This window comes from Bombina bombina, chromosome 2, assembly GCF_027579735.1.
Source record: "Bombina bombina isolate aBomBom1 chromosome 2, aBomBom1.pri, whole genome shotgun sequence".
In the NCBI taxonomy this organism is placed as follows: domain Eukaryota; kingdom Metazoa; phylum Chordata; class Amphibia; order Anura; family Bombinatoridae; genus Bombina; species Bombina bombina.
In genome coordinates, this window is record NC_069500.1 from 435,320,806 (window position 1) to 435,345,585 (window position 24,780).

Genomic DNA, 24,780 nt, shown 5'->3' on the forward strand with positions numbered 1-24,780 from the left:
TTTTGTTTGTATTTTCCTAGAAGTGTAGTTACGTACTTCGGCAATAAACTGTTTTATCGTAATAGTAAAATTCCTAGTTCCATTTTTAGATCATTGCTAAGCAACCGATTAATATGGTAAACATGTTGTTGGGAGGATGCCAGACGCGACTAGATTTATTTATGTATTTTTTCTGATCCAATCATTGAAGACTCCGCCCGTTTTTTTAAAGGCGCATGTCTGCAATCACTTCTCCTTTAAGGCGCGTATCACTCGACCCTTTCCCTTTAAGGTAGACTTCCGGCCGTTGCCCAGCGTGCTTTGCGTGGCCCGTGAGAGGAAGCATGTCAAGCTGGGAGCGGGATCGGGAGCCCCAGCGGGCCGGTACAGGGGATGGACGGATCTACGTGGGGAACCTTCCCGCCGATGTGCGGGAGAAGGAGCTAGACGAACTGTTTCATCGTTACGGCCGGATCCGGAGCATTGTGCTGAAGAATCGCGGCGGGAGCAGTAGTGCTCCATTCGCTTTCATCAGCTTCCAAGATCCCCGGTGAGAGAGGATGAAGAGCCTAAGGAGGATGAGGGACGCTAGAACGAAATAATGAGGAAAAAAGGGGCTCGAAAGGCGGGAAACTGGAAAGGGGGGAGGGGCGGGTTTAAGATGGGGGAGGCTGGGCCCGAAGCCTTCTATTGTGTGTTTTCCAGGTATTACCTTGTTCCTCGGCCTGTGGGTGGTGGGTTTGGAGTTAGGCCATAATGTTTATTCTCGGCTGATAGGATATGTATGAAGTTCATTCAGTTATTATGCTATTTGATTTAATGGCTTGCTACTAAATTACTTGTATGGTGTTCGCTAACTTTATTGCAATGCAACAATAACATGCGCAAGTTTATGAGCATTTTGTTGTTGCATATGTTGTCATAATTGTGTTCACCCCCATAAAGCTTTTAGTTGTATAGTTAGTTTTGCACAGCATACTTGTTCCAATGATCATGGGCATATGCGTGTATGCCATACTGATCACAAGCAGCAGTGCGATGGTTAAGTGTGAATCTATCTTAGTAATTAATGCAGTATAGGTAAATACAAGTTAAAAAGGCGCTGAGCTAAGCCTCGCTGAAAGCTATCCTCTTCTTCGATATAAAAAAATAAAAGTGGGGGATTTCAAATGGGGCGCTAAGATAAACACTATTTTTATATCAAATATGAGTTCATATAAATGTGGATATTAAGAACATGTTTATATACTTAAAAACACATTTTAAAAATAGTGTTGCAACATTAAAATATTTAACTCTTAATTTCAGCATTAAATGAGTAAAATATATATATCTTTAAAAACAATGTCCATTTATAATATCAGCAAGAAAGCTTACAAGTAGGGTAAATTTTGCCTTAATGTGTTACTGCTGACTGAACAAAGTCTTTGTATTTAGTCGTGCAGTTTTAAAATGATATTTGTATCTGCTTTGGGGAATGGGCTCAGTATAAATTGTTGGTTACAATGTTATTCTTCACTAGCTAGTCTCACAAGGTATTCCCAATCTGATTCCCCCCCCCCCCCCCGCCATCTGTTTCTTATGGCATACTTTGTTGCTTTTCGGCTGTTGGCTCTTTATGTTAGTGAGTATATTACTAAAAATCAATTTTCCAAAGTTCTTTTTTGTTAAAGTGAAGGTCAATTTTCATGTGAAAGTGCCGTTTTTTTAAAAAAAAACTATTAAAACAGGGGCACTTTCATTCATGAAAATTGACATAGCACTGTATTTTAAAAATACTTACATTGTTCTTCTGAAACGCCAAATCGCTGTTCTGAAACTATGCCCCGCCTGCTTCTTCCTGGTTTACTTACCCAGCAATGACGAAACCAGCTTCCTCCAATCACGGCGTTTCCTCAGGCAGTGATTGGAGGATGCCGGAATCGTCATTGCTAAAGTATGAAGAGGCTTGCGACGGGCTGGTGAAGCACTGGAGCGGCTTCAAGAAGAGAAACTAAGTATAGTTTAAAAAAACAGCCGAAATGTCAATTTTCATGAATGAAAGTGCCCTTGTTTTTAATTGTGTTTTTTTTTTTTTTAACCGCGCACTTTCACATGAAAATTGACCTTCATTTTAAGTTACTTCCTAAATGAGCGTCTTTAGTGTTTTAAGGTAAGTATATTGTGGGGCACCCGACATGCAAGTGGTTTTACTGACCACCTGTGTTCAAAGCGTTTCATACTTACTGGATCAGAGGTTTCTTTTTTTATCACAGTGCATCGGATGGGTATTCACTGGTCTGTGAATAAAGAAGAGCGTGCCGGTTGTCTTACCTGCCACCGGGATTCTCGGTCCTCACCAACATTGCACGCTTATGGTAGGACGTCTAGAGAGGATGTCACAGTGCAACGGATTTAGGTAGAGATTAACTTGCGCAAGTTTCTCAATACTTGTTGAGATTGTCCGTTGACTGCTGGTAATCTCAGGCAACGGACCATCTCAACAAGTATTGAGAAACTTGCGCAAGTTAATCTCTACCTACATCCGTCGTACTGTGACGTCCTCTCTAGACACCCTACCATCAGCGTGCAATCTTGGTGAGATCCCGGTGGCTGGTAAGACAACCTGCAGGGCAGGCTCTACTCTATCCAGAGACCAGTTAATATCCACCCGATGCACCGTGAGACAGAGGAAACCTCTGATCCAGTAAGTGTATGAAACGCTGTGAACACAGGAGTCCCGGAGGTCAGTAAAACCACCTGCAGGGGAGGTGCCCCGCAATATACTTACCTCAAATACTAAAGACGCTCATTTAGGAAGTAACTTATCAACAAAAAAGAACTTTGGAAAATTGATTTATAGTAATATACTGACTGTAACATAAAAAGCTAACAGCCGAAAAGCAAAGTACGCCATAAACATAGAAAAAAATCAGATTTATTGGGAATACCTTGTGAGACTAGCTAGTGAAGAATAACATTGTAACCAACAATTTATACTGAGCCCATTCCCCAAAGCAGATACAAATATCATTTTAAAACTGGGCGACTAAATACCAAGACTTTGTTCAGTCATCAGACAGTTACACATTAAGCCAACATTTACCCTGGAATACACATTGTTTAAAAGCCTTATAGCTTTCTTGCACTCTGATATTACAAATGGGCATTGTTAAGTTTTATATAAAAAAAAATTGCACTCTGATTTACAGCTGAAATAAAGTTAAATATTGTTTTAGTGTTGCAACACTATTTTTAATAACACAGCATTGTCCTCATATTTAAATGTTTAAATGTAGCCACCAATCAGCAAGCGCTATCCAGGGTTCTAAACCAAAAATTGTCCAGCAACCTAAGCTTAGATTCCTGCTTTTTTTCAAATAAAGATGGTAAGAGAACGAAAAAAATAGGAGTAAATTAGAAATTTCTTAAGATTGCATGCTTTCTCTATCATGGAAGAAAAAATGTTGGGTTTAGTATAGCTTTTTAAGGCTGTCTAAAAGCAGTTATTGCTCTTGTATATTACAAATCCTGGCATTTGTTTGCTGCAATGGTACAATGCCCACCTAAAAGCTGGTGAATATACAAGGGAGCACATGTTGGGAGCTCACTGGAAAGCAATGGTAGTTTCTGAACTTTTAGAATTACTATTAGAAACATTTTGATATGTCTTTCACTTTAATAAAAAAAAATTGTTATTGAACATCAGTAATAGGACCTGGTAATGTATGTTAAACAGAATTTTATTAAAATATTGTGTTCTTTGGTAAGCATGCAAGCTGTTGAGGAAGATAGGTAACAAGTGGGAATTCTAAGTTTTAATTTGCTGATGTCAAACCCTTGGGTTAGGGCTCAACAAGCACTGGCGCCACTGGTTACTAGAATTGTATACTGGCTTCTAACTTTTTGGGCTATATATCTATATAAAATGTATCACTGTCTGGCTCCTTAAAGGGACACTGAACCCACATTTTTTCTTTCGTGATTCAGATAGAGCATGCAATTTTAAGCAACTTCCTAATTTACTACAATTATCAATTTTTCTCCGTTCACTTGCTATCTTTATTTGAAAAAGAAGGCATCTAAGCTTTTTTGGTTTAGCACTCTGGACAGCACTTTTTTATTGGTGGATGAATGTATCCACCAATCGGCAAGAATAACCCAGGTTATTCACCAAAAATAGGTCGGAATCTAAACTTACATTCTTGCATTTTAAATTAGGATACCAAGAGAATGAAGAAAATTTTAATAGGAGTAAATTCGAAAGTTGCTTAAAATTGCATGCTCTATCTGAATCACAAAAGAAAAAAATTGGGTTCAGTGTCCCTTTAATATTCTTACTGAATCCTTATTTTAAACTAATTTGTTGAGCCATGACTTGCAATGATCTAATACATAAAAAAATTGAAGCAATTGGAACTTTTTTGGTGCGCACTCCCTGATGTTTCTGAGAGATTACATGAACTTCACAAGGATGGGATTGTGGGTTTCTGGTTTAAAGGGTCAGTCAACTCAATTTTTTTGTTTTAAGATAGATAATCCCTTTATTACCCATTCTGCAGTTTTGCACAGAAAACATGGTTATATTAAAGTGCCATAAAACATGTTCTGTGTATATCCTAAAAGGGCTAATTAAGTAGAAATAGTTTACATAAAAAATGGTTTAAAAATTGCTGGTAAGTATTTCAAAATTTTCGAAAATAAGCACAATTAGTTACAAAGCCATGCTGTCTGGAGCAGTTGGCTCCACCCCCCACCCCCATCCCCCCCTTATCAGTGTTTAGACACAGGCATTGTATTTCAACTTAGTTCACAGCTTCTAGGCATGCTCCAGCAGATAATCCCTATGCACTTTTGCATTCTACCAAAACAATAGATCGGCCCCCTGATCACATTCTATTGACTTGCATTTAAGCCAATTAATTAGACTCCACAGGCGTCGGCACAATGTTATCTATATGGCTCACATGAACTAGCTTCTCCTGATGTGAAAAGCAAATAAAGCATGTGATCATGGGGTTGTCTTTAGGGACATGGAAACAGACAGAAATTTAGAGGTTTAAAGGTTATAAAGTATGTTCATATAACCATGTTGGTTGTGCAACGCTGGGGAATGGGTAGTAAAGGCATTATCTCTTTTTAAACAATAACAATTTTTGTGTTGACTGTCCCTTTTTAAGCAGCAGATCTAAGTGTGTAAACATGGTATTAGGCTTTTCATTCTTGCTGAACCACTTCAAAAGCTTTTATGGGGAAAACATCAAGATACAGATAAACACGTTCTCAAGCAGAGAACTTGTCTTTCTGCTGTTGCCACTTGTAATAGAACATTGCATAGCAAAATTTTTCTTGTGCCATCTATACACTGCTTGTGCACAGGGTCCTCCAGTGATTTTTAGGTGCATAGAAAACTTGTAATATACTTTCATTATCCATGTTCTCCCTTCTGCTTGTAGTTAAACTCTGAAAATGGGGGGGTAATTCTGAATACTGTGTGTATGTATATATGTATATATATATATTTTGGTTCCAAACAGTGTAAAGTTGATGTTCTATAGACATTGACGAGAACCATATAAAGACAAACGTGCATTGTCCGGCGTAGACTGCCATTATGCACTGCTTAGATAAATGTCACTTTTTATTCAGTTCCAGAATGATCACTCCACTTGGCGCTGACCAGATAAATATACACTGTGTATGTCTCTCTTATGGACTTCAGCTCCTACCATGCACTACTTGGATAAATGTCACTTCTAGTTCCTAGTATATCTAGTTCCAGAGCACTCACACTTTTCAAGTGGCCCCCAAGGGATAACCCTTGGCCAGTAGCCCCCGAATACAATGAGCTTGATACCCCTGTGTTAAAGGGACAGTAAACCTAAACATTTTTATATAATTCTGCACATAGTGCAGAATTATATAACATTATTTTAGTGTTATCCTTATAAAACCTTTTATTCTCTTTGAATTTTTCTAAAATATGCCTATTTCAGACCCGCTCTCTGTACTCTGCTGAGCGGGTTTTTTTTTTTTTTACACACAGCGCATCGGGCCAGCAGTATAGTGACAGCGCCATAACACTAAGTGCAGCTCGCTCCTGCTCTGTCTGGGGAAAAAAAAAGACCCGCTCAGCAGAGTACAGAGAGCGGGTCTGAAAAACAGGCATATTTTAAAAAAAATTCGAAGAGAATAAAAGGTTTGTTAAGGATAACACTAAAATAATGTGATATAATTCTGCACTATGTGCAGAATTATATAACATTATTTTTTAGGTTTACTGACACTTTTTTTTAATACAAAAATCACGCCTAGTGTTTAATTTTACAAGACTGCAGAACAAACTGCAAGATATGTGCAATCCCTTTTTTTTAATAGCCAAAGAAAAAGCATGTTACGATCTAATTTTTGTTCTATTGGTATCTTTTGTTGAAAAGCATATCTAGGCTCAGAGCTGGTTATTGGTGACAGCACATCTATGCCTCTTGTTGGCTCACCCATGTGCATTGTTTCTTTAACAAAAGATAGAAAGAGAAGGAAGCAAAATAGAGAATACAATTTTAAACCACTTTCCAACTTTTATTTATCTAAATCATGACCAAAAAAAAACTGGGTTGTTCCTTTAAGAACAAACATGTAGTTCAGGACTTGGTGGTTTTTAAATATTTAGATTATACTTTGAGCATGTCATTAGACCCTCTCACATTTTCTCCATCTCTGGGCCTTCCTTACATTCTTTCCCTATTTTCTCCTGTCTTCATATTATCTAGCACTTCGTTCTTTTGGCCATAAATGCTGCCTTCCTTACAGTATGTGCAGCCCTTTCTCCTACCTTTTTCAGTCACTTTACTTCTGCTAGATAAAACTGAAATAAAAGCCTGGCATAGCGAGGTGGTGAATAAAATACACAGAACTGAGGTAGAGAAGGCAGCATTTATAATGCTCTGACAGACTATTTTACAATGTAACTTACAAATGAGTGCACATTACACAGTAAAAACTGTGCTTGCAGTCTTTCTGTAGAGGGACCCCTTCTCTTACAATGTCAGACTCTGATTACTACCCCATCTCTGTGCCCTAATTGATTGGGCGGGTCTGTTCCCTGTACAAATTACCTACTTCCTGGGCTATCTGTGAGGACACATTCTAATAAGCAGATAAGTCAGCCATGCATGAATTTAATAAAAAAAAACATAGTCCTGCTTATCTCCCCTTACAAGGGTACAGCCAATGTACTGTGCACCAGGACCAATTTTTGAGGGACCATGGCTTTTCAACCACTTTATTGAAGCTAGACTTGTAAAGTTTGCAGTGTGCTTGTCTGTCTTAGACATATTGTAGGAAAAGGGAAATTCAGGTTTTTTTTTTTTTTTTTTATATATATGTATATTAATATTAATGCATTTAAAAAAAATTGTTAAACTTGTTCATGTCTGTACAACTAGGCATTAAGGACCAAGTGCTCACTGGCTGATAGCAGAACTCCCACTATATTGGTTGGTGGAAGGTGTCATGCTTCATGGTTGCGCAAAAAAGTTCCCACCCTCAATATGGAAACAAGACTATTTTTAGCATCCAATTCAGTGTATGGAAGAGGTTGTTTGCCATATTCAGGAGCTGATACCTTTTTAGGCAAGATGGCCACACATCTGGCTTCACGCTCTGCTTTTGCAATTCTCTCTCCTAGAGATGCAGAGGATGCAGTCTTTGGACGGAATGGATGTGAATTTGGCTCATGTCGTCTACGGGTCGAGTTTACACGGCCTTTGCGAGGCTCTGGTGGTGGTGGTGGTGGCGGCGGAGGAGGAGGAGGTGGTGGTTATGGGGCTCCCAGAGGAAGAAATGGCCCCCCCTCTCGTCGGTCAGAATTCAGAGTAATTGTCACAGGTATAGTTTTCATAATGCCTTTTTTTTTCATTTTGGTTATAGTAACCTCTGCTTAGTTAAGTTAAAGGGACATGGAAATTAAAAACTTTCTAATTTTACTTGTGTTGCTTTGGTATCCTTTGTTGAAAGCATACCTAGGTAGGCCTAGGAGCAACAATATGCTACTGGGAGCTGGCTGCACGTCATTTGGCTCACCTGATGCTTCCAGTGGTGCATTGCTGCTCCTTTAATAAAGGATACCGGAAGAATGAAGCAAATTTGATAATGGATGTAGATTTGAACGTCATTTAAAATTGTATGCTATTTAAATTATGGAAGGAAAAAATAGGGTTTTAGGTTTAAAACTGTCTACAGCCTTGCCAAGAAAATAAAAATTCTAGACCTAGCCCATAATCTTGCAATAAATTGCAGTAGTATTGTCATTAATGTATATAATTAATACATAGGTACATCTTTGTGCATTGATGTTAACGGCAACATTAGTTGAAAAATTGCGCTGATTGGATCAGCCGCAGGTCCCGAATGGCACTTCTACTGTGTTTAACCTCTTTGCTGGGATTAAGCACACAGTATTGCAAGGTTGATAGAACATGCCATTTTATGACCAACGGATTAGACAATTATGGCCCTTAAAGCTTGCATTGGTTACAAAGGCTTAATGTTGAGGCTATCAATTGTACCTACTGTATATATAATTCTTGGCAAAACATTTAAAATCTAAAACTACTAAACACAAGGTCCATTTATTTTAACTTGCTAGCAAATTTTGTCCTTAATATAAAACAATGTGTCCTTTCAAACTGACATTTAAAGCTGTATGATCTGAAATGATACACATTTAAACCTTATTACAGTGCAATTTTTTTTTAAGCTTTTACTGTACATGGAGCATATGCGTTATGCACCCTGTTTTAACATGACACCTACTGTATTCTTTAGTGGAAATGCAAATTTAGTAACTGCTCTCTGGTCAGGTGTGGTGTTAAAATGTACTTTATGGTTATCCCTGAAACACTCTTTTTATTAGAAGCGTTTTTGTTAAGTGTGGTGTGAAGAAGGCTTCATTTCAGTTTTATCACTTTTATAATTGCTGTATCAAGCTGGAGTTCTTTACTTTTGCCAGTTTCTACATCTGCACTAATTTATCTTCTGCAAGGTCTTCCCCCGTCAGGTAGCTGGCAGGATCTGAAGGATCACATGAGAGAAGCTGGTGATGTCTGCTATGCTGATGTACATAAAGATGGTATGGGAATTGTTGAATTCATCCGCAAGGAGGATATGGAGTATGCTTTGAGGAAACTGGATGATACTAAATTCCGGTCGCATGAGGTAAGTCACAATATTATAGATTAGTCTGACAAACTTACAATGAATACAAATACAGAAGTTAAAGGGACAGTACACTGTAAAATTGTCTTTTCATTAATGTATTTTAAATTACTTGTTATACCAACTGTAGAGTATAAAATATTTGAGAAATTGCATTTTCATGCTTATTTGTGTATATGAAGTAGCTGATTTTGTTCTTTGAAACCACCACAGCCTATTACAATGGTTATAACATGAGAGATATCACCTTAAAAGTTCAAAGTTTGTGTACACAAACTTTCTTCCTTATCTTTTATTTGGCTGGAACACCAAAGCTCATTCCATAGAACAATGGACAATTATTTTATTACTTAAAGGGCCATGATACCCATATGTTTAAACACTTGAAAGTGATGCAGCATAGCTGTAAAAAGCGGACTACAAAATATCACCTGAACATCTCTATGTAAAAAAGAAAGATTTTACCTCAAAAGTTCCTCAGTAGCCACATCCCATCGTAAAGGACTTCTAAGCAGCAAATCGGTGTGTCTGTCCTGGGACAGCTAAGGGAGTGAGCTTACGTGCACACCTTATTTCCCTATTCAGTTTAAGGAAGTTTACTATGAAATCTCATGAGATCTGAGTAAAGAGTCGATGACCTCAGCACTGCGGATGCTGATTGCCTGCTGTTAGTTTTTCTTTTTTTTTTTTTTTTCTGTTTTACCTGCAGCTGGGCAACTTTTTACACAGAACTTACTCTGCTGAGCTGAGGAGATTGTGTGGTAAAATATCTTCCTTTTTTACATAGAGATGCTCAGGTGATATTTTCCTGTCAGCTTTTTACCGTTATACTGCATCAGTTTCAAGTGATTTAGCATATGAGTATTATGTCCCTTTAACTATCCTGCATCCCACTGAGTAAGTTCTACTGGCTGTTTATTTTGGCTATTCAATAGCCTATACTCCAGTATCAAAACTTTCAGTATAGGTAGCTATTTCAAATGCTGAAATAGGAGTAAAGGAGCTACTTGTAACCAATTTAATACAATCTAGCAGGTAAAAGGATCATTGGGAATAATTTAAAGGGTAGACATTTTTGGGGTGAACTGTCTCTTTAAACTTAGGTGCTTATTCTTGTTTTAAAATAGTTTGACTACCTATGAGGGAATAAAACTATTTTAGCATTGTCATTTATTTGTATATTCCTGCAAAATTCAGTAGAGCTGGCATTTAATTTTTATCATTATAAAAATGAACAGATTTATATATTTCCACCCTCATGCCGCATTGAATTAATGCACTTAACTGTCATTGGTTTATGATATTTAAAATTAATTGTATTTAAGAAAATACTTTTTATACAGTAAAAGTACTACTTGGGGCCTATAAAGACTATTACATTTTACAAAATTTATGTTCAAAACATCCTCTTTAAATCCAGGGTGAAACCTCCTACATTCGTGTTTGCCCAGAACGAAATGCCAGCTACTCAAGATCAAGATCCCGTTCTAGAGGGCGTGACTCTCCATATCAAAACCGCCGCTCACCCTCCCCTTTCCGACCGTACTGATCTGTAACCACAGGGACACTTTCTATGGATATAATTCTAAAGCCCATCTGCTTTGAAGTTACATTCCGCACCTGATGGATTTCATCACCTTTTGTCTTTTTTAATTTTAATTTTTAATTTTTTTTTAAGAAATGTGCTTCTGGCATCTGTTTTAAAAACAGGTTTACCCCACCAGTTTCTAGTTTTTCAATGTGGGCATACAAGCCAAGAATATGCCTAAAAGGATGGATGGCTTAATTTTGATCTGTGCATTAGTGTGTGGATAATGAATATACTGTGACTAAGGGTGAAGCAAAATAGTGGCACCAGGACAAGCATAAGGGAATATGATTGTCCAACTTTACCCACTCTATTAGAAAAGATGTGTGAAATTAACTTTTTAATCCTGCTCAAATTTGTATGGTTTTTTTTTTTTCCTTTTTATTATAAAGGTGTTTCAGTTAAATAAAGCATCTGTAGCTGTCCTATTAAAGTCTTGATGCTGTGTTAACATTCTGATTTTGTTTTTCCTCTTCTTCTTAGATGGTTAAATTCTGGGGTCATGTGTTGGTAATGGAATATTACCTGTTGGGGTAAACAGAAGATAATAAATATAGAGCCTCTTTGTCAATATAAGTACGTTAAATAAAATGTCATACCTGGTGGTGCAACAAAGTACTCTTCTATGATGATTCTAGCATTTTCAAGGACTTTAACTGCATCAGTATCTGTATTGACTGTATCTGTTCTAATATACACAGCCCTACGACAGAAATAAAATTATTATCTTACAACTAGATAATTCTACAACATCCTAGTCAACATCTTCCCACTCCTACCTTTCCTCTAAAACGGAGACAAGGCAAGGCACTCCATCAGTATTTACGCAATGCAACTGGTCTGCAAACTGTACTGCGTTCTTTAAGCGTTGCACACCTTCTTCATTTCGGAAATCTACCAATGCCAAACGTTCAAGATGATCTATAATGTCTGCAGTTATTTTATTTTTCTATATGGAAAAAAAACAAGCAAGATATGTTTAAACAGTGTGTCTTTCACCAGATCCAGCATATTATCTGCCAGTCATGGGGATAGACGGAAAAAGCACAAAATCCCTTAAAGACATTTCCACATACATGGGTAGTTGTTTCTGGTGCTAGGCTCCATGTTGGTTTCTGTGGCACCTGCAGGATAAATATAAAATAGTAAATATCTTGAAATTTTCTGCTGTCTTAGATTAACAAAGCTAAGCTTGAACTATTAACCCCTGTTAGGACATTCCATGCCGTCCTAACAGCACTTTAATGCTATTACAAACGCATGGAACGCCCTACCATATACAGTGCCCTGCAGCTTCTTGCCATTGATGTAGGCAAGAATTTGCCTGGGGCGGGCCGAGCAGTGTTGACAGTCCCCATGATCCGATTCCAGCCTTGAAATCCTATGATTTCATTTTTACTAATAGTGTTTACATCTGAACCCAATAGCACCACCATGTAGAGGTTAACCCCCTTCCTGCCAGGACTTTGTTCCGTTGTAAACAAGTTAAAATTGAAATCCTAAAATTGTGATTTCAATGATGGGATTGGGTCAGGGTGGAATGCTTATGATGCTAGGTACGCCCTTCAGCACCCAAAACCAAACCAACAAGGGTATCAGCGCAAATCAAAGTTACTGTATTCCCTTTTAAAGTAATAATCTAGAGAACAGATTAAAAAAAATATAATTAAAGTGAAGGTAAAGTTAGATTGTTCTGTAAGCACTATTCAATAATGCTGCTTATAACATACAGAGTCGCTAAGTTATTTTCTCAAGGCTCGTGCACGGCAAATAAATTAACTGCGCATAAACTCGTCGCTGCGCATGCGGTAATCCCAGCCTTCAGTTTCTATAAATAAGACTGCTAGGTAATCCACTTAAAAAAACAAACAACAATCACACAATCAGGGCACCAGCTCACCCCATCAGCATTCTTGGTCCCAGAGAAACAAATACAGTTTTGCCCTTGTGTTTCTCCACCTCCTGACAGAACTGCTCATAGCCATGAACTTTAAGCATGCGCGAAACGGGGCCGCGCTTCGCTTCCCAGTGACAGCAAACAAAGGTTGCGCATAGCATCCAAGAGAGGGATGACGGCCGCCTAACGGCCAGAAAATCAATTGGCTGGAGTAAAAACGTGACCAGCATGTTAAAAAAAATAAACGGGTTGAATTTGGATATAGCAAAATGTCAAATTAAAACGGCGCAAACACGGTAGAAAAGTAAAATTAGAATTTTTCATGAATGAAAGTGCCATTCATTTGTGCTGCAATGTATAGTATTAGATTCTAATACAGCAAACTTTACCTTCACTTTAAAAAGCCAAAAAAGGAGGTAATTAATTCCACCTATGAGTAACCTGCTAATCAGTATGTGTCACTATAATCTACAAAGTGCAGTACCAATAGTTAAACAGGCTCATATACTAAAACGCAATAATCCAAAAGAAAAATAATCAAATACATACAATTCTGAAAAAAAAAATATTTAAACACATTTCATAAAACACAACCATTTCATAGAAAGCACACGTGAAAAATGACTCTTGATAGAGTTAAAACAAACTGGAAACCAGATGTTAAAGGGACAGTCTACACCAGAATTTTTATTGTTTTAAGATAGATAATCCCTTTATTTCCCAGTTTTGCATAACCAACACAGTTATAATATACTTTTAACCTCTGTGATTATCTTGCATCTAAGCCTCTGCCCCTTTTTTCAGTTCTTTTGACAGACTTGCACAGTGTTATCTATATGTGAACTAACACCCTCTAGTGGTGAAAAACCTGTTAAAATGCAATCTGAAAGAGGTGGGCTTCAAGGTCTAAGAAATTAGCGTATGAACCTCCTAGGTTAAGCTTTCAACTAAGAATACCAAGAGAACAAAGCAAAATTGGTGATAAAAGTAAACTGGAAAATTGTTTAAAATTACATGCTCTATCTGAATCATGAAAGTTTATTTTGGCCTAGACTGTCCCTTAAAATCCAGATGATTCCCTTTCCAGGTAAAGTTGTGTCTGGAAGTATAATAGACTAAGGAAGGTCCCGGTACAGGCGGTAAGATGTTTAACCCCTTAAGGACAAGGCCATTTTTCAATTTCTTTCCCTTAAGGACCAGGGCTATTTTTACATTTCTGCTGTGTTTATATTTAGCTGTAATTTTCCTCTTACTCATTTACTGTACCCACACATTATATACAGTTTTTCTCGCAATTAAACAGACTTTCTAAATATACCATTATTTTCATCATCTTATAATTTATAAAAAGAGGGGAAAAAAAACTAACTTTTTCTAACTGACACCCAAAATCTGTTACACATCTACAACCACCAAAAAACACCCATGCTACATAGTTTCTAAATTTTGTCCTGAGTTTAGAAATACCCAATGTTCACATGTTCTTTGCAAGTTATAGGGCAATAAATACAAGTAGCACTTTGCTATTTCCAAACCACTTTTTTTCAAAATTAGCGCTAGTTCCATTGGTACACTGATATCTTTCAGGAATCTCTAAATATCCTTCGATATGTGTGTGTATATATATATTTTTTTTTTTTTTTTTAAGACATCCCAAAGTATTGATCAAGGCCCATTTTGGTATATTTCATGCCACCATATACGATCAAATAAATAAAATCGTTCACTTTTTCACAAACTTTAGGTTTCTCACTGAAATTATTTACAAACCACTTGTGCAATTATGGCATAAATGGTTGTAAATGCTTCTCTGGGATCCCCTTTGTTCAGAAATAGACATATATGGCTTTGGCGTTGCTTTTTGGTAATTAGAAGGCTGCAAAATGCCACTGCGCATCACACGTTTATTATGCCCAGCAGTGAAGGGGTTAATTAGGGAGCTTCTAGGGTTAATTTTAGCTTTAGTGTAGTAGACAACCCCAAGTATTGATCTAGGCCCATCTTGGTATATTTCATGCCACCATTTCACCGCCAAATGCGATCAAATAAAAAAAAAAAACATACAATTTTAGGTTTCTCACTGAAATTATTTACAAACAACTTTTGCAATTATGGCATAAATGGTTGTAAATGCTTCTCTGGGATCCCCTTTGTTCAGAAATAGCAGACATATATGGCTTTGGCGTTGCTTTTTGGTAAATAGAAGGGCGCTAAATGCTGCATGCGCATCACACATGTATTATGCCCAGCAGTGCAGGGGTTAATTAGGTAGCTTTAGTGTAGAGATCAGCCTGACACATCACACCCCCTGATCCCTCCTAAACAGCTCTCTTCCCTCCCCCACTACACAATTGTCCCTGCCATCTTAAGTATTGGCAGAAAGTCTGCCAGTACTAAAATAAAAAAAGTATTTTTTTTTTAAAGCATATTTACATATGCTGCTGTGTAGGATCCCCCCTAGCCCCTAATCTCCCCAAACAGCTCTCTAACCCTCCCCCTCTACCTTATTTGGTACTGGCAGCTGTCTGCCAGTACCCAGTTTATACAAAAATATATTTATTTTTTTTTATTTTCTGTAGTATAGCTTCCCCCTCCCAAAAAAAGACCATCCCCCCCCCCTCCCAGATCCCTTCTCAACTTATTAACCCATTCCCTTTCTCCCACTTAGAAGTTGTTGTTTTTTTCTGTAGTGCAGCGGTTCCCACCCCCCATCTGTGCGTGTCCCCCGGCAGCCACGCCCCCGATCCCGCCCCCTCTCAATCATAAGAGCCATCGATGGCCGCCCACTCACCAACAATTTTCAGCCATCGATGACCGGTGCAGAGAGGGCCACAGAGTGGCTCTCTCTGCACCGGAGGGGTAAGAAGTGTTATTACAGGATGCCTCGATATCGAGGCATCACTGCAATAACCAGAAAGCGGCTGGAAGCGATCAGGATCGCTTCCAGCCGCTTTAAACCCCAATGTCGTACAGGGTACGTTTCTGGTCTTTAAAGACCAGCTTGTGCAAGACACACCCTGTACGACATGAGTCGTTAAAGGGTTAAACAATGGTGTATTCAAGTACTTACACTTGTTATTGCCGCTTCTAGTCTCTCTTGCCCTTCAGCACCACAATCCCACTTTGGAAACTGCTTTGGCTTCAGAACAGCCAAACGGCTAGGATGTTCCATGCCATCCTAATGGCGCTAAAGCCCTGTGCATTTAGGATGGCATGGAATATCCTAATGGCGGGAAAGGGTTTAAGAACTCTTGTTTCCCACTAGTCAAAACTCTGCCCACTACTCAGTTGGAGGAGCCAATCCAGCTTTTTCCTGAAAAAAAGTCAGAGCTTGTTACTTACTTTGTTTGGCTTCAGAAATTATAAATGGAAAATGTGTGGCACTTTAAGCCTGCAATGTGCTCTTTCAATCTTCTGGACCGTAAAATCTGCCCTTTTCAGAATAAAATTTCAAGAAGGGGGATAAAATAAAGAATATTGCAAACTGTAGGGATGAGCATTTGGCAGTTTGTTAGCTGCTGAAGGCCAGATTTCTTCTTAAAATGTAACACAATAAGATCTGGATTTGCACAGATCTTAGTATATTGCTCTCACAAGAATAAATCCAGCAAAAGACAAATACTGCAAGCAGCCTCTGCATCTGGCAAATACACATCCCTACAAAGTTGTGTTACTTTGCTTAAAGAAGAATTAAATCCAAAATGTCTCATAATTTGGAAGGAACATACAATTTTAAACATTCCAATTTACTTATACTTTGTTCCCTTTTATATCCTTTGTTGAAAATCATATCTAGGTAGGCCAAGGAGCAGCAATCTACTACTACTGCTTGGTGGCTGTGGATGATCTTCCTGTGATTTACTCACCCAGTGTTCCCAGTAGTGCATTACTCCTTCAACAAAGGATACTAAGAGAATTACACAAATTTGATAAATGTAAATTGGAAAGTTGCTTAAAATTGTATGCTTTTTCTGAATAATTAAAAAAGGTATAGGAAACCCAAATTTTCTTACATTATCACAGTTTACTAATCAGCTAATTATTTCACCTGTGCTCTAGGTCTGCCTAAAAAAGGGTGGTCTGAGGGACAGGTTTGATAACCAGTGAGAGAGAGCATGCAATGTTAAGCAACTTTCTCATTTACTCCTATTATCAATTTGTACTCTTGGTATCTTTATTTGAAAAGCAACCATGTAAGCTTAGGAAGCAAACCATTTTGGGTTCAGCAACTGGGAGGTGCTTGTAATTGGTGGCTACATTTAGCCTCCAATCAGCAAGTGCTGACCAAAAAATGTGCCGGCTCCTAAGCTTTACATTCCTGCTTTTCAAATATAGATACCAAGAGAACAAAGAAAATAGGAGTAAATTAAAGTTGCTTAAAATTGAATGCTCTCTCACTGGTTATCAAACCTGTCCTCTTTTTTTAAGGCTATCTGACCTAGAGCACAGGTGAAATAATTAGCTGATTAGTAAACATGGTTATTTTACCTGCTCTCATTCAAGGTAATCCTAAAAACCTGGCCTGTTGGTGAAGCTTGGGGACAGGTTTGAAAACCAGTGCTATTCTAAATCATTAAAGAAAAAAAAATAGAATTTCATAATGGGCAGTCTAGTCAAAATGAAATTATTCAAATAGGGCATGCAATTTTAAACGTCAAATTATCTATCATATAATTTTCTGTGTTCTCTTGGTATTCTTTGTTGAAAGCTACACCAAATTCAGTGCAGATGCTAATATTATAAAAAGTCCTTTGAGGCAGCCTTTTATCTCAGTGCATTTTTACAGTTTTTCACAGCAAGACAGCAATAGTGTTTGTGTGTGATATAAATAACGTGCTCACTCTCATGGCATTATTTATGAGTCAGCATTGATTGGCTAACATGCCAGTATGTCAAAAGAACAGAAGTAATAGGGCAGTCTGCAGAGGATTACATACAAGGTAATCTAGGGTTGCCACCTGTCCCTTAAAATACAGAACACTTATAAGTTACACATGCTGCAGGGTGTGCAGGGAGGAATATGAATAGTGCTGTCCAGAAACACAATACATGTTCCTCCCTGCACACCCTGCAGCATGTGTAACTCATAAGTGTCCAGGAAAACATGGCTGAGGTGGCAACCCTAAGGTAATCACAGAGATAAAAAGTATTAATATAACTTGGTTATGTAGGAATGGGTAATAAAGGTATTATCTATATTTTTTTTTAAACAAAAACAATTCTGGAGTAGACTCCCTTTAAGTAAGCATTTTATATTACAATCTCAATGTTTTCACTGTCCCTTTAAATGGACATTATACACTAGAATTTTCTTTGCATAAATGTTTTGTAGATGATCCATTTATATAACCCATACAGTTTTTTAAAATGATACTTTTTGCTTATTTTTAAATAACATTGCTCTGATTTTTAGACTCCTAACCAAGCCCCAAAGTTTTAAGACAATACCGACGTATACCTACTCCTGCTTGCTTCTGTTTGTGTAAAGGGTCTTTTCATATGCAAGAAGGTGGGGGGGGGGGAGTAGTGTATGATATTTCCCACTTGCAGTGGGTGTTGCAGTGACCTTTTTTTACAGAGCTAAACTGGAAGCATCTAAGTTTTCAAACGGTTTTATACTGGGTTTTTATATTAGTATCTGCATATTATTCTTTATAGTAGTGTCTATTACATGCAGTTATATGAAAATCTGTGAATACTGTCCCTTTAAGTTATCAAGTTGGGATTAGAGGACATTTATCGCTTCTCGCTGTAAACACTAAGTGATTATTAACAACAGTTCGCAAGTAATAAACTGTACAGTGGTTTGTCTGAATTTATTCATCTCGACATACAAGTCCCTCTATAATACCCGAACACCTAACCTTATAGCAGAAAATGCACTCTAATTAGAAACATAAAAGTAATAATAACCTTGCTTTGAACCGACACATAGCGTCTACATAAATTATCCAGCAAACGTGAGACGACAGCTTTCCTCCACATCTCTTGAGATGTCGCTTACAAATGACGTTTCAGCAATGGTATATAGCATGTGACCGTGATAAGAACACAGACGGACATATTTAAAAAGGTCATTTTATATCCGACTTTATGATGGCAGCGGCCGCAGCTTCTAGATTCCGGTAAAAAAAAAAAAAAAGCTTTACGGTAGATAGTGCTACAGTTCAATGCAGTATGAACAGCGTAGGCGAAGAATGCACAGATATGAAGCGGGAATATGACCAGTGTTTTAATCGCTGGTTCGCTGAGAATTTCCTTAAAGGTAAAGGTGGCAGTGACCCGTGTACCGAACTATTCCGGAACTACCGGCAATGCGTACAGGTGAGGCGGGTGATATTAGTGTCAAGGCGGCACAATTGTAGGCGACTTTGGTAACATTCTTCTGTCTCTTGTTTAGAAAGCGATTAAAGATAAGGACATTCCGGTTGACGGCATAGACTTCATGGCTCCTAGCAAAGAGAAACCAGAACCGGACAGCTCCTCGTGACTAAGAGCGGGCCCGAAAACCAGAGGGCCCAGAGTTTTAAATCAAGGAAAATCTTTTTTTTTTTTATAATAAAATGTGAAAAGCATTATTTTTACCGTTCACGGGATTTGTTAGTACATTAAACTAAGATGAGCCATTATTTGACCCGTTTGCAATGAAATAGGATTCGGGACATTTTACGGTCGCAATACAGAAATACTATATTCTCGTTTATATGAAGTGGTTATCGAGAAGTAAAGGATAAGACAATGATTAAAAATGTATGTTGTGATTGTCAACTGTCTTACAAAAATACTAGAAAATTATTACATATGAGGAGGAGGGTGAGTGATGGGATTAGGATTTTTACACACTAGGTGAGATCCAAGGCACTGCAGCTCTTCTCTACTACTTCAGATTCCTTGTCCTGCAGACCCACTCATTCAAATCAGACCTCAAGGCTTCATATGCCTAGTCAGCTATATGGTGACATCCAACCCTTGGCCTTACGTCCCCTCATGTCCTGTCAGTGGCCTTTCTTTGCTACCCCTCTCTATCTTATCAGATCCCTGCCTCTGCACCTTGCCTAGTATATCAGACTCCTGGCCCTGCAGCAATTGCCTTTCATATCAAGCACCTTACCTTGCAGTCCCCTGGCCATGCAGCAATTGCCTTTCATATCAAGCACCTTACCTTGCAGTCCCCTGGCCCTGCAGCAATTGCCTTTCATATCAAGCACCTTACCTTGCAGACCCCTGGCCCTGCAGCAATTGCCTTTCATATCAAGCACCTTACCTTGCAGTCCCCTGGCCCTGCAGCAATTGCCTTTCATATCAAGCACCTTACCTTGCAGTCCCCTGGCCCTGCAGCAATTGCCTTTCATATCAAGCACCTTACCTTGCAGTCCCCTGGCCCTGCAGCAATTGCCTTTCATATCAAGCACCTTACCTTGCAGACCCCTGGCCCTGCAGCAATTGCCTTTCATATCAAGCACCTTACCTTGCAGACCCCTGGCCCTGCAGCAATTGCCTTTCATATCAAGCACCTTACCTTACCTTGCAGACCCCTGGCCATGTAGCCCCCCCCCCCTCCCGCAACAAACTCTTTAAGTACCTGTAGATTTTCTTTTTCACATTAGACTCAAGCCCCTTTAAACAATGTCAGCCTCCAGCAGTGGTGTTACTAGGGTTGGTGTCACCCCCCAGTAATGTTTTTGGTGACTCTCAACACCTTTTTTGGATAATAATCGCCACACATGATACCTTCCCAATTTTACACTATTTTCTAATTTACTTATTTTATCAAATTTTCTTGGGATCCTTTGTTTAAGGAGCAACAATGCACTACTGCAAGCTAGCTGAACACATCAAGTGAGCTAATGACAACAGGCATATAACTGCAGCCACCAATCAACAACTAGTTCCTAGTAGTGCACGGCTGCTCCTAAACCTACCTAACCTAGGTAAGATTTTCAGCAAAGGATTAGAAGAGAATTAACCTTTTGCTGCTGTTAGGACGTTCCGTGCCGTCCTAACTGCGCTGGGCTTTAGCCCCGCTAGGACGGCGCTTCCTGAATGGGATTGCGGCATGGAGGGTGTGCCTAACATCATAAGGACACCCCCTGACCCGATCCCATCATTGAAATCTCACAATCATATGCACGTTTGCGTAATTTCAATTTGTTTACATCGGAACGTTGTTCCGATGTAGACAATTTAGGCTAAACAGGAAAGGGTTAAAGGGACACTGAACCCAACATTTTTCTTTTGTGATTCAGATAGAGCATGACATTTTAAGCAACTTTCTAATTTACTCATATTATCAAATTTTCTTTATTCTCTTGGTATCTTTATTTGAAATGCAAGAATTTAAGTTTAGATGCCGGCCCATTTTTGGTGAACAAACTGGGTTGTCCTTGCTGATTGGTGGATAAATTCATACACCAATACAAAAAGTGCTGTCTAGAGATCTGAACCCAAAAAAAGCTTAGATGCCTTTTTCAAATAAAGATAGCAAGAGAACAAAGAAAATTTGATAATAGGAGTAAATTGGAAAGTTGCTTAAAATTGCATGCTCTGTCTGAATCACAAAAGAAAAAAATGTGGTTTCAGTGTCCCTTTAAGCAAATTAGATAATAAAAGTTATTGAGAATGTTGTTTAAAATTGAATGTTCAATCCGAATAATAAAATTTTAATTTTGACTTGACTGTCCCTTTAACACTAGTTATATTAGCAACATATAATATTATTAGTATGGTTGTCATAATACATGTTACATTAGGGTGTGCACCCTGGGTAACTACTAAACTGATAAATAGACTGATATATATAAATATATTTATTAATTACACACACCCTATGTCACATACACATCACTAAGTCTCACACAGTCACATACATACACATTCTATGTTAGGCACACACAAACACCCAATATCATAGACACATGCTCTGTGACATACACCCCGAACACACACATGCTATGTCACACATATGTAATATCTCATGCACAAACCCTTTGTAACACATTCAAAAAAACTGTCCCACACTATTTATGTCTCATGCACACTTTCTTTTATCTTACACTCACACACGCCAATTAAACACACACATATATAGTATGTCACACACATCCTATGACTTGCACAGTTATAACAACACATAGCCTATATCTGAAAATAACCTGTGTATTATAAAATCAACAGGGTTTGGTGGATCTATTTAAAAAACATTGTGAAATTTGTATCAGGTATATATATATATATATATATATAATCATAGGGCTGTGTACCTGTGTGCATGTACATTCTTTGCCACAGATATTACACACGCACCTTCTTTACAATAATATAACACACAGATTCTATGTCATACATACTACACACACACATGCTATGTCATATGTACACACATTCCATGTCATTCTTTCTCATAAGCCCTTACCATAAAGAGAATATGAGAGGCCAGAGTGCAACTCTAGAAAAACAGCTGATGAGGAGAGGGAGGGAAAGCTGTTCCTGCTCACTAATAATCTAACTGTTCTCCACACCCTGTACTTACCTCTACTCCTCACTGTTTTCCTCAGGTTCAGCACACAGAGCAGTCATGATTTGAGTGCCCTCTCCTCCTCCAAGTGCCGAGTCAGAGGAGGAGGGGCGGGGTTACATTATGATCCAGAGTGTGCTGAAATGTGCAGAGGAGCTGTAAATAGCCAGAATTAAATGGCAAGTAAACAAGTGTCTTCTGTTTAAAGTTAAACAGCACTGCAGCTGGCCAGTAACAGTCCTGTGCCCTGACTCACCCCTCCCATATTTTACTTGTGGAGTAATCAAAGCCGGTAGAGCCCATGTTTTAAATCGTCCACTGAATGGAAGATATTGAGCACTGCTGGGACTGGTGTCACCCGGTGCGGTCCGCACCCCTCCAGTGACGCCACAGGCCTCCAGCGATGCTTTCGGTCACATTTCTGCTTAGTTATGTGGGCATGACAAAGGTTGATACTTTTGGAAGATTTGATGTACATTTTACCCTCTTGGCAGCTTGCATCACACCAATGCACCACTTGATGTTAAAGGGATACTAAACCCAAATGTTTTCTTTCATGAGTCAGATAGAGCATGCAGTTTTAAGTAACTTTCTAATTTACTCCTATTATCAATTTTTCTTCGTTCTCTTGCTATCTTTATTTGAAAAAGCAGGAATCTAAGCTAAGGAGCCAGCCCATTTTTGGTTCAGCACCCTGGATAGTACTTGCTTATTGGTAACTACATTTAGCCACCAATCAGCTAGCGCAACACAGGTGCTGAACCAAAATGGCCTGGCTCCTAAGCTTACATTCTTCCTTTTCAAATAAAGATAGCAAGAGTACAAAGACAATTTGATAACAGGAGTAAATTAGAAAGTTGCTTAAAATTGCATGCTCTATCTGTATCATGAAAGAAATAACTTTGGGTTTAGCATCCCTTTAAGAACATATGACATGGACACATATTGTGGTTTTTATTTATTTATTGCGGTTAAAGTAAGAAATTGGGTAATCCTAGCATTACCCGGGTAAACCTGATATTACCCAAGTGGCTGTGGGTAAAGCCCAATGTAACATGATAAATCTTCTCAGAATGCATAGTCACCACATCAAACATATATACGATGCACTGTAATTCACACATCTTCACAATCTTTTTTGCCTCTGCCTGGGGGGTTCAAGGGGGTGAAATCTCCATTGTAAACCTAATTTCCCAAGGTTCACTTGGGGTGGATGCCTTCAGCTCACCAGGCAGAGGCAAAACAAAATAGTAGAGAAGGGGGAATTATATTATATCGGACTTTACCTACAGCCGCTTGGGTAATGTCAGGTTTACCCGGGTAATCCTAGGATTACCCAATTTCTGACTTTACCCGTAACACACACACACATATATATATATATATATATATACAGGTAGCCCTCAGTTTACGCTGGGGTTAGGTTCCAGAAGGAATGGTTGTAAATCGAAACCGTTGTAAATTGAAACCCAGTTGATAATGTAAGTCAATGGGAAGTGAGGGAGTTAGGTTCCAGGCCCCTCTCAAAATTGTCATAAGTAACACCTAATACATTATTTTTAAAGCTGTGAAATGAAGACTTTAAATGCTAAACAGCATTATAAACCTAATAAAATAATCACACAACACAGACTATATAATTAAACTAATTTAAATGAACAAAAACATTTGCTAAACAGCATTATAAACCTAACAAAATAATCACACAACACAGACTTCACTTGCATTTTTCTGCAAACAGTTCTTTCTATGCATTTCAATTTGGACTGATTTATAGACAGGAAGATCTTGTTCCTTTGAAATCTGCTCAATAGCTCAGGTTTGGTTAAACTGATTAATTTCAGCTTGCTTGGCTTTGCTGCAACACAAGCGGACAGCTCCACCTACTGGTTATTTTAATAAATGCACTGCTTCTCAATGCTTTTCAATAGCAGTCACATGACTGGAAAAAAAGGTTGTTATTTTGAAACGGTGTAAATTGAACCGTTGTAAAACACACATAAAATACACATATATAGCAACTCTAATTGCTGTGTCTTAATGTTGCACTGCAAACTTAAAGGGATATTAAACTGTTTGTTTTATTGTTGTAATAAAAGAGCACTAAGCAGTGGGTTATATTTAATTTAAAAAAAATCCTTGCAATATGTATTAATCACTTTCAAAGGGTTTTACTTTTTATTTTATACTTTTGAGCAGTGTCCATTACTTCCTGTCACATTCCCTTAAAGGGACATTAAACCAAAACATTTTCTTTCATGATTCAGATAGAGGATACAAATTTTTAAAAATTTCCAATTTACTTCTATTATCAATTTTTTTTAATTATCATGTTATTCTTTGTTGAAGAGATACCTAGGTAGGTAGCGTGCACATACCTGAAGCACTACACAACAGGAAATAGTGCTGCCATCTAGTGCCCCTGCTAATGTAAAACATTGTTGCAAAACTGCTGCTATAAAGTGCTGCAGACACGTGCACACTCTTGAACTTACATTTCTGCTTTTCCACAAAGGATAACAAGAAAACTAAGAACATTTGATAACAGAAGTAAATTAGAAAGTTGTTTAAAATGTTATGTTCTATCTAAATCATGGGGGGGGGAAA

The 24,780-nt window shown here is 38.2% G+C and overlaps 3 protein-coding genes across 3 annotated transcripts; 2 read left to right on the forward strand and 1 right to left on the reverse strand.

Moving 5' to 3' along the window:
- Positions 1-254: 254 nt before the first annotated feature.
- Positions 255-11,213, forward strand: SRSF9 (serine and arginine rich splicing factor 9). Its single transcript, XM_053702049.1, has 4 exons — positions 255-529; positions 7,646-7,845; positions 9,002-9,174; positions 10,595-11,213. Exons 1-4 carry the CDS (start codon positions 324-326, stop codon positions 10,721-10,723), a joined length of 708 nt encoding a protein of 235 aa, XP_053558024.1. The 5' UTR covers positions 255-323; the 3' UTR covers positions 10,724-11,213.
- GATC (glutamyl-tRNA amidotransferase subunit C) lies at positions 11,118-18,680 on the reverse strand. The gene is made up of 5 exons (XM_053702050.1): positions 18,573-18,680; positions 11,839-11,886; positions 11,542-11,711; positions 11,362-11,465; positions 11,118-11,287 (listed from the first exon to the last, which is right to left on the reverse strand). The coding sequence occupies exons 1-5, from the start codon at positions 18,642-18,644 to the stop codon at positions 11,250-11,252; spliced, it is 432 nt and encodes a 143-aa protein (XP_053558025.1). The 5' UTR covers positions 18,645-18,680; the 3' UTR covers positions 11,118-11,249.
- A 41-nt stretch (positions 18,681-18,721) lies between these two features.
- Positions 18,722-19,410, forward strand: TRIAP1 (TP53 regulated inhibitor of apoptosis 1). The gene is made up of 2 exons (XM_053702051.1): positions 18,722-18,983; positions 19,060-19,410. The coding sequence occupies exons 1-2, from the start codon at positions 18,837-18,839 to the stop codon at positions 19,147-19,149; spliced, it is 237 nt and encodes a 78-aa protein (XP_053558026.1). The 5' UTR covers positions 18,722-18,836; the 3' UTR covers positions 19,150-19,410.
- Positions 19,411-24,780: the final 5,370 nt, after the last annotated feature.